Source organism: Oncorhynchus keta, chromosome 34 (genome assembly GCF_023373465.1).
Source record: "Oncorhynchus keta strain PuntledgeMale-10-30-2019 chromosome 34, Oket_V2, whole genome shotgun sequence".
Lineage (NCBI taxonomy): Eukaryota > Metazoa > Chordata > Actinopteri > Salmoniformes > Salmonidae > Oncorhynchus > Oncorhynchus keta.
In genome coordinates, this window is record NC_068454.1 from 81,674,444 (window position 1) to 81,683,743 (window position 9,300).

Below are 9,300 nucleotides of genomic sequence, written 5' to 3' on the forward strand. Positions count from 1 at the left end.
GTCTATAGAGTGAGTACTGGCCCCTATTGAGTAACAGAGGCTGTCTATAGAGTGAGTACTGACCCCTAGTGAGTGACAGAGGCTGTCTACAGAGTGAGAACTGACCCCTAGTGAGTGATGGAGGCTGTCTATAGAGTGAGGACTGACCCCTAGTGATAGAGGCTGTCTATAGACTAAGGACTTACCCCTAGTGATGGAGACTGTCTATAGACTGAGGACTGACCCGTAGTGATGGAGGCTGTCTATAGAGTGAGTTCTGACCCCTAGTGAGTGACGGATGCTGTCTATAGACTGAGGACTGACCCTTAGTGATGGAGGCTGTCTATAGAGTTAGTACTGACCCCTAGTGATGGAGGCTGTCTATAGAGTGAGTTCTGACCCCTAGTGATGGAGGCTGTCTATAGAGTGAGTACTGACCCCTAGTGATGGAGGCTGTCTATAGAGTGAGTACTGACCCCTAGTGATGGAGGCTGTCTATAGAGTGAGTACTGACCCCTAGTGAGTGACGGAGGCTGTCTACAGAGTGAGAACTGACCCCTAGTGAGTGATGGAGGCTGTCTATAGAGTGAGTACTGACCCCTAGTGATGGAGGCTGTCTATAGTGAGGACTGACCCCTATTGATGGAGGCTGTCTATAGTGAGGACTGACCCCTAGTGATGGAGGCTGTCTATAGAATGAGTTCTGACCCCTAGTGAGTGACGGATGCTGTCTATAGAGTGAGGACTGACCCCTAGTGATGGAGTCTGTCTATAGAATGAGGACTCACACCTAGTGAGTGACGGAGGCTGTCTATAGAGTGAGGACTGACCCCTAGTGATGGAGGATGCTGTCTATAGAGTGAGTACTGACCCCTAGTGAGTGACAGAGGCTGTCTATAGAGTGAGTACTGACCCCTAGTGATGGAGGCTGTCTATAGACTGAGGACTCACACCTAGTGAGTGACGGAGGCTGTCTATAGAGTGAGTACTGACCCCTAGTGATGGAGGCTGTCTATAGAGTGAGTACTGACCCCTAGTGATGGAGGCTGTCTATAGAGTGAGTACTGACCCCTAGTGATAAGAGGCTGTCTATAGAGTGAGTACTGACCCTAGTGAGTGACAGAGGCTGTCTACAGAGTGAGGACTGACCCCTAGTGATAGAGGCTGTCTATAGACTAAGGACTTACCCCTAGTGATGGAGGCTGTCTATAGACTGAGGACTGACCCGTAGTGATGGAGGCTGTTTATAGAGTGAGTTCTGACCCCTAGTGAGTGACGGATGCTGTCTATAGACTGAGGACTGACCCTTAGTGATGGAGGCTGTCTATAGAGTGAGTACTGACCCCTAGTGATGGAGGTTGTCCATAGAGTGAGTACTGACCCCTAGTGATGGAGGCTATCTTTTAGAGTGAGTTCTGACCCCTTGTGACAGAGGCTGTCAATGGAGTGAGTACTGACCCCTAGTGATGGAGGCTGTCTATAGAGTGAGTACTGACCCCTAGTGATGGAGGCTGTGGAGGCTGTCCATAGAGTGAGTACTGACCCCTAGTGATGACCACCTAGTGATGGGCTGTCTATAGAGTGAAGTGAGTACTGACCCCTAGTGATGGAGGCTGTCTATAGAGTGAGTACTGACCCCTAGTGATGGAGGCTGTCTATAGAGTGAGTACTGACCCCTAGTGATGGAGGCTGTCTATAGAGTGAGTACTGACCCCTAGTGATGGAGGCTGTCTATAGAGTGAGTACTGACCCCTAGTGATGGAGGCTGTCTATAGAGTGAGTACTGACCCCTAGTGATGGAGGCTGTCTATAGAGTGAGTACTGACCCCTAGTGATGGAGGCTGTCTATAGAGTGAGTACTGACCCCTAGTGATGGAGGCTGTCTATAGAGTGAGGACTAACCCCTAGTGAGTGTGTGTTTACAGTAGCCGTGTAAAAGCTAACATCCTCTCATCCTCTTGTCCTCTCCTCTTCTCCTCTGTCATCCTCCTGTCCTCTCCTCTTCTCTTCTGTCATCCTCCTGTCCTCTTCTCTTCTGTCATCCTCCTGTCCTCTCCTCTTCTCTTCTGCCATCCTCCTGTCCTCTCCTCTTCTCCCATCCTCCTCTTCTCCTCTGTCATGCTCCTGTCCTCTCCTCTTCTTCCTCTCTTGATGAAGGATGCTCCGCTGACACCCAGAGGGAAGACCTGTAGTCAGGAGATCAACGACAGGCCAGTACTTGCAGTGATACAATACTCCTCCCAGTGTGTGTGTTTGATGGTGGATGATAATGGTATGTGTGTGTCTCAGGTATCAGAGCTCCAGTCAGGACTCTCGAGACTCTGCCACTTCCAGTCTGACCACAGAGAAAACCTCCCTCCGCCCCGACCACAACTCAACCACAGACAGACCCGTCAAGTCTAACCCTAACACCAACCGCAGGAAAAGACTGGTCAGGCAGTTCAGCTTGTAAGTATGGCAGGGTATTCACAACCTGCTCTGGGTTTCCATACGATGCTCACAGCTGTGTCCTGTACTCAAAGTACTGTCATGACCTAGCCACTACACAAAAACCTATGATGTTAGTTATTCACTACTCATGTGATACATTTAGAATGCTGTGGCTGAACACTGTCCTGTAATTGGTCCTCAGTAACCATGAGGACGAGGATAATCTCCCAGAGGCCCTTGCAGCGATCTCTTCCCGGAGCACTGGGATGTGTGGATCTAACAACTCACTGGACAACCAGACACAACCCTCCATATACCCTCAGGAAACAAACACACAGGTTATCATACCCCAGAGCACTCAGCAACACACACTTATCATAGCAGAGCATTTGTCCATTTGGATCAGAGCCTTGTCATTTCTAAGCAAAATAATAGTGGATTGTGAACTAAACTGTTTTGTGTGTGTTGCAGATGGACATGCCGATACTGGAGCTGAGGAGCCCATGCCGTGAGCGTTCTCACTCTCCCCACCTCTCCCCTTCCTTCTACCACACCTCCATCCCTCCCCTGGTACCCTGCCTCTCCTCTCACACCAACAGGTAACACACATTTAGGTTACACACACACTCAGGTTACAGACACACTTAACACACAAATCCCAGTCATGTAACATTCCTCATGATGATCTGTCTGTGTGTGTCTGTGTTTAGCGGGGAGGAGATGAGGTTGGGCAGAGAGAAGATTCTCAGGGCTCTCCTAATGACGGAGCTCTGAGTCCGTGACCCCTATGACATCATGGATGCCTCATGGACCTGGTGTGAGACGACCTTCAGGAGTCCCACGTCCACTGGCTGCACTCAGCAGTCCGCATTTACTGTACATAATGCAGTCAACCTTTCTAGATTTGCATACAAAATAATTTGCTTAAGTGTTATTTTAAAAGGAACATGTTTTATGTCTACCCACACTACACACCCTGTAAAAACATGCTCCCACACTACACACCCTGTAAAAACATGCTCCCACACTACACACCCTGTAAAAACATGCTCCCACACTACACACCCTGTAATAACATGCTCCCACACTACACACCCTGTAAAACATGCTCCCACACTACACACCCTGTAATAACATGCTCCCACACTACACACCCTGTAATAACATGCTCCCACACTACACACCCTGTAATAACATGCTCCCACACTACACACCCTGTAATAACATGCTCCCACACTACACACCCTGTAATAACGTGCTCCCACACTACACACCCTGTAATAACATGCTCCCACACTACACACCCTGTAATAACGTGCTGCCACACTACACACCCTGTAATACCATGCTCCCACACTACACACCCTGTAATAACATGCTCCCACACTACACACCCTGTAATAACATGCTCCCACACTACACACCCTGTAATAACATGCTCCCACACTACACACCCTGTAATACCATGCTCCCACACTACACACCCTGTAATAACACACCCTGTAATAACATGTTCTGAGAGAATCACATATCCCTGCAGACAGACAGAGGGACAGGTGACGATGAAAGATGAATGTTAAAGTAGTAAGGTTACTGCTGCTACACAATCAAAGCCCTAACTGTTTAAATGATGACACAAACAATTTGTCATGACTTATTGTATTGTCATGTTGATCTGCTCTGATGAAACTGCTACATGCTGGTAACTGTTCCCAGGTCTGCAGAGCTGCAGTCCCGGTCTTGTCCTGTAGATGGAGACAGACCCAAACAGACTGCAGCTTGGATCAGTTATAGTTGCCCATAACCACTACCTGGATAAGGCCTTTTTACATCCTCCTTATGGTTAATCTTAGAACTAATCTGATCCTAGGCCTGAGGTTACATGGCACTAACTGGTGAGTTTGGGTCAGAGCTCAGGTTACAGCTCTGCCATGTTTCTGTGCAGTTCCTTGTTGCTGTTCTTGTCTATGCTCTATACCCCTGTGTTTAACCTTAATAAAGACAACATGTTAACTTTAACAAACATTCTGCTCTCTGCTCGGGGGGTGCGTTACTGTGTGTGCGTGTATCAGGTGAATCAAGATAAACTGGTGCATTAACAGGATCAGGTAGAGTGTTGTGGAGTGAACGAGAATGTGGGTGGGGTCGTAGTGTTATACAATGCTAGTTCTGCCCTCGGGGTAACTAGTGCTTCTTGTTTTCTCTCTTCCTCTACCCTCATCTCCCTCCATTTTTTACTGCTATAATTATCTCTGTTTCAGGATGACAATAGTACTGTTATAGTGTGAGAAAAGGTGTGTGAGGTACTGAGTCAGTACACCGTGGCAGGGAGTTCTCAGTTGATTGTTGTAATGAATAATGAATTCGCAGTGCGTTTGATTTGTAAACAATGAGTTTCCCAGACAGGCTTGTTTCACATGTTCTATTTATTAGTGTCAGTGTGGTCACAGGAGAGTTCCCTGGACAGCCAGGGACCCACAGTCACAGCAGACATCAATGTATTACATCATTATGGGCCATTTATAGCTCTACTGTCTAATCTGGCCTTCATGGGAGTAAAACACACTGGTTTCAATAGTCTGAAGCGCGGTCCTCTCCTTGCCTCATCTCCTTAGTCTGCACTGATCTGAAAACTCATGATAGATGAGAACAATTCCTTTTATGTCATGAAGTAGACTGTTGAGATGCAGGCACAGTGACATTACAGTAAGGAACCAGAGAGCACAGTGGTAAATCTCCATCACAGTGAGTTGGGACCGAGCTGGGTAAGGCAATAGGAAGTGGTGGGAATCAATTGTCATACTTGAGTAAAAGTGAAGATGACTTAATAGAAAATGACTTTAGTAAAAGTCTAAAAGTATCTGGTTTTACATGTCCTTAAGTACAGTGGTGAAAAAGTACTCAACTGTTGTAAAAAAGTACATTTATTTACAAACGCAGTATTTTCTTTTCTTGAGTCTGCCAGAACAGAGGCAGTACAACGCGTTATATTGATATAGTACAACGCGTTATATTGATAGGTGTGTGAATTGGACCATATTACTGTCCTGCCTGAGCATTCCAAATGTAACTTGTACTTTTGGGTGTCAGGGAAAATGTATGGAGTAAAGGAGTAAAAAGTACATACTTTTATTTAGGAATGTAGTGGAGTAGAAGTAAAAGTTGTCAAAAATATAAATAGTAAAGTAAAGTACAGATACCCCCCAAAAACGACTTAAGTAGTATTTTAAAGTATTTTTACTTAAGTACTTTACACCACCGGCAACAGGAATAGTAATCTCCTGGCTCTGGGCTCAGCTTGGCATCACATACAAAAGGCAAGGGTGGAGTGGAACTAGGCAAACATAAACAGGTTAGATGGGAGGGGTGTGGGAGTGATTCAGCATTTGATTTGACTTTTATGTCAGACACTATGCTGTTGATATACAGTATAATCTGTATAGTAATCTGATTGGTTAGCAGTGCTTTATATTTTCCATAACATGTAAACATCTGAGTGTAGCTAGCACTACTAACTTCTTCATGCAGGAGGCTTCCTAATACAACGTTTGAGTATTGGATTGTAAAATTATAGAAAGTATAAAGAAATAAAATGTAATATAACGTTTTTAGACAGACAGTATAAAATAAAATATATACATATAGTATCTAGAGCGAGTAGTGCACTATGCACATTCCTCTCTCTCACACACACGCACTTACGCACACATCCACACACACTTATACACACACACACGCATTCACAAGCACTTACACACATACACAAATGCATGCAAGTCATGAAGAAAGGTTCCGATGAATAATTAGTACTAAACGCAGCTCTACTTCTAACAGACGTCTCCTGAAGTGGTTGTAACATCTTAGAACGTCTCTCTAGAAAGCTTTTTAAAATACTATGTGCAATATAAGACAGAGCTGCTGTTTGGCTGAGGCAAAGCTCTGATATAAAATACATTTCTGCTCTCATGCATATACACTGTATATACCACAAAACTCAGACAGGGAACACACATCAGAGCTGGAGGCCAGGACATTCCCCACATGTCCTTTGGGGGGGTGCATGTGTGTGTTGTGTGATATTGTGGTGAAGGAGTGTCAAACTTTCGGCACAGTTTAATATAGAGCCATGTCTTCTATTTTAAAAAAAGGAAATATAACCACTTTTTACTGTGGCCCTCCAGATCTGGGTGAAACCCCAATGTGGCCCTTGTGGTCAAATGAGTTTGACACCCCTGGTATAGTGTGTGGGTAGTGAGTGTCAGTGTGTAGATCTTTGAGCCTTCTACAGCATGTTTAGGTCCAGGTAGTGCCCTCCCTGCTTGGTCAGGAGAGGGGAGAAGGGCATCAGAGCATCACCGCTGCTGGACTGACCAATCATACTGCTCAGTACAGGCAATGCCTCCATAGGACTCTACAGAGAGAGGGAGAGAGGCAGGGAGAGAGGGTGAGGAAGATAAAGAGAGGAAGTGAAAAGAGAAAGGACAGGAGTCTATGTGGTTTGAAGGTTTCCTTGTCCCAGCACCAGAGGATTCCATCACCTAGTCCACCACCTCCCCACCTGACACTAGTACAGCAGTGATAACACTATCTAGCACACTACAACGCCCCAGGGAGGAAACGGGAACACACCTTGGAAGGGCTGAGTCAGACAGCACCAGGTAGAAATTGACCACATAGAACAGGTACGGTTCTAGGTTCCACCAGAGAATGTGGTTAGAGCGTTGGGCCAGTAACCAAAATGGTTGCTAGGTCGAATCCCCGAGCTGACAAGGTAAAAATCTGTCGTTCTGCCCCTGAACAAGGTGGTTAGCCCACTGTTCCTTGGCCATCATTGTAAATAAGAATTTGTTCTTAACTGACTTACCTAGTTAAATTAAATAAACATCTGATCCTAGATCTGAGGATAGGATTGGGTGTGTGGTGTATTCTGATCCTAGAGGTTAGGATTGGGTTTGTGGGGTAATCTGATCCTAGATCTGAAGTTAGGATTTGATGTGTGGGATAATCTGATCCTTGGGTTTGTGGGGTAATCTGATCTGCACTGTAAAAATATAGATGTCAAGAAGGAAATCAGCTGGAATAGGATTGTGATTTTTCTCAACAAATATGTTGTTTAACAAACTCACAGTCCTATTGTAGCTGGTTGCCACAGATCTAGGATCAAATTATCCAACACACCCGATCCTAACCACAGATCTAGGATCAGCCCCCCCCCACACACACACACACACAAACACACAATCCAAATGTGAACCATCAGGGGGTAGAAGACATCTGATCCTGGACCAGTGGTTGAGGGGGGAACATCTACTCTGTGTCCCGATCAACACAACCTTCTCTGGTGGAACCATCATCTTTTTTTACAGTGTGGTTTGGGGCATTGCAATCCCACCAAGCTAGACTCTACCCCGTGACCCCCTAGTAACCCGGAATCTCAAACCACACCCACAACCACGTCGTCCCGGAGACGAAGGAAAGGAGAAACACGCCCCATGACCCTGTCAGCCAATCCTTACCTTCCGCCTGCCTAGGACACACCCCTTAAATACACACCCACTCTTTGGGCTGCGTGAGCAGAGTCCGGGAGGGATCGTGATCGTGCATGTTAGCATGAGCGTGCACAAGGCCATCCTCAGTAGCGTACTATAGTGTTGAGGGGGACAGAGACACAGGGGACTGAGACAGAGACAGGCTGGGCTGGGCTGTGTGTTCAGAAGAGTCAGCCTTTACAAGATGATTACTGCTGATTTATCTACAGTATATAGTATCACCTCAACTTCCAAACTAGTGTTCATTAGCACAGGCTGAACTCACTGGCTATTTCCTAGTGTATCAGTGAGGAGCAGCCAAATCAAGTCCAAGCAGGCAGTGGAGATCCACCCAACAGAATGCCTGTGGGTGTTTGTGAGGGAGGGAACAGAACAGGGAGGGAAGACCTGACTAACTTGTTTGATAGCCTCCAGGCAAATACAGTGGATACCTGACAGTATAGTACACTCCTCCATTAGCAGATTGGAATACTTCCTTTGGATCGACCGTGAGACATGAGAGGACACGCCGACACATACTATACCGTGAGACATGAGAGGACATGGCAACACGTACTATACCGTGAGACATGAGAGGACACGGCAACACATACTATACCGTGAGACATGAGAGGACACGCCGACACATACTATACCGTGAGACATGAGAGGACACGGCAACACATACTATACCGTGAGACATGAGAGGACACGGCAACACATACTATACCGTGAGACATGAGAGGACACAACACATACTATACCGTGAGACATGAGAGGACACGGCAACACATACTATACCGTGAGACATGAGAGGACACACCGACACATACTATACCGTGAGACATGAGAGGACACGGCAACACATACTATACCGTGAGACATGAGAGGACACGGCAACACATACTATACCGTGAGACATGAGAGGACATGGCAACACATACTATACCGTGAGACATGAGAGGACACGGCAACACATACTATACCGTGAGACATGAGAGGACACGGCAACACATACTATACCGTGAGACATGAGAGGACATGGCAACACATACTATACCGTGAGACATGAGAGGACATGGCAACACGTACTATACCGTGAGACATGAGAGGACACGGCAACACATACTATACCGTGAGACATGAGAGGACATGGCAACACATACTATACCGTGAGACATGAGAGGACACGGCAACACATACTATACCGTGAGACATGAGAGGACACGGCAACACATACTATACCGTGAGACATGAGAGGACATGGCAACACGTACTATACCGTGAGACATGAGAGGACACGGCAACACATACTATACCGTGAGACATGAGAGGACACGGCAACACGTACTATACCGTGAGA

The 9,300-nt window shown here is 46.4% G+C and overlaps 1 protein-coding gene across 1 annotated transcript in view; it reads right to left on the reverse strand.

Moving 5' to 3' along the window:
- Positions 1-4,817: 4,817 nt before the first annotated feature.
- esrp1 (epithelial splicing regulatory protein 1) overlaps positions 4,818-9,300 on the reverse strand; it is a 23,174-nt gene continuing 18,691 nt past the window's right edge. The window contains 2 exon segments of the mRNA XM_052495575.1: positions 4,818-6,820; positions 7,926-8,052. Coding sequence (XP_052351535.1) covers positions 7,951-8,052 — 102 coding nt within the window. The 3' untranslated portion in view covers positions 4,818-6,820; positions 7,926-7,950.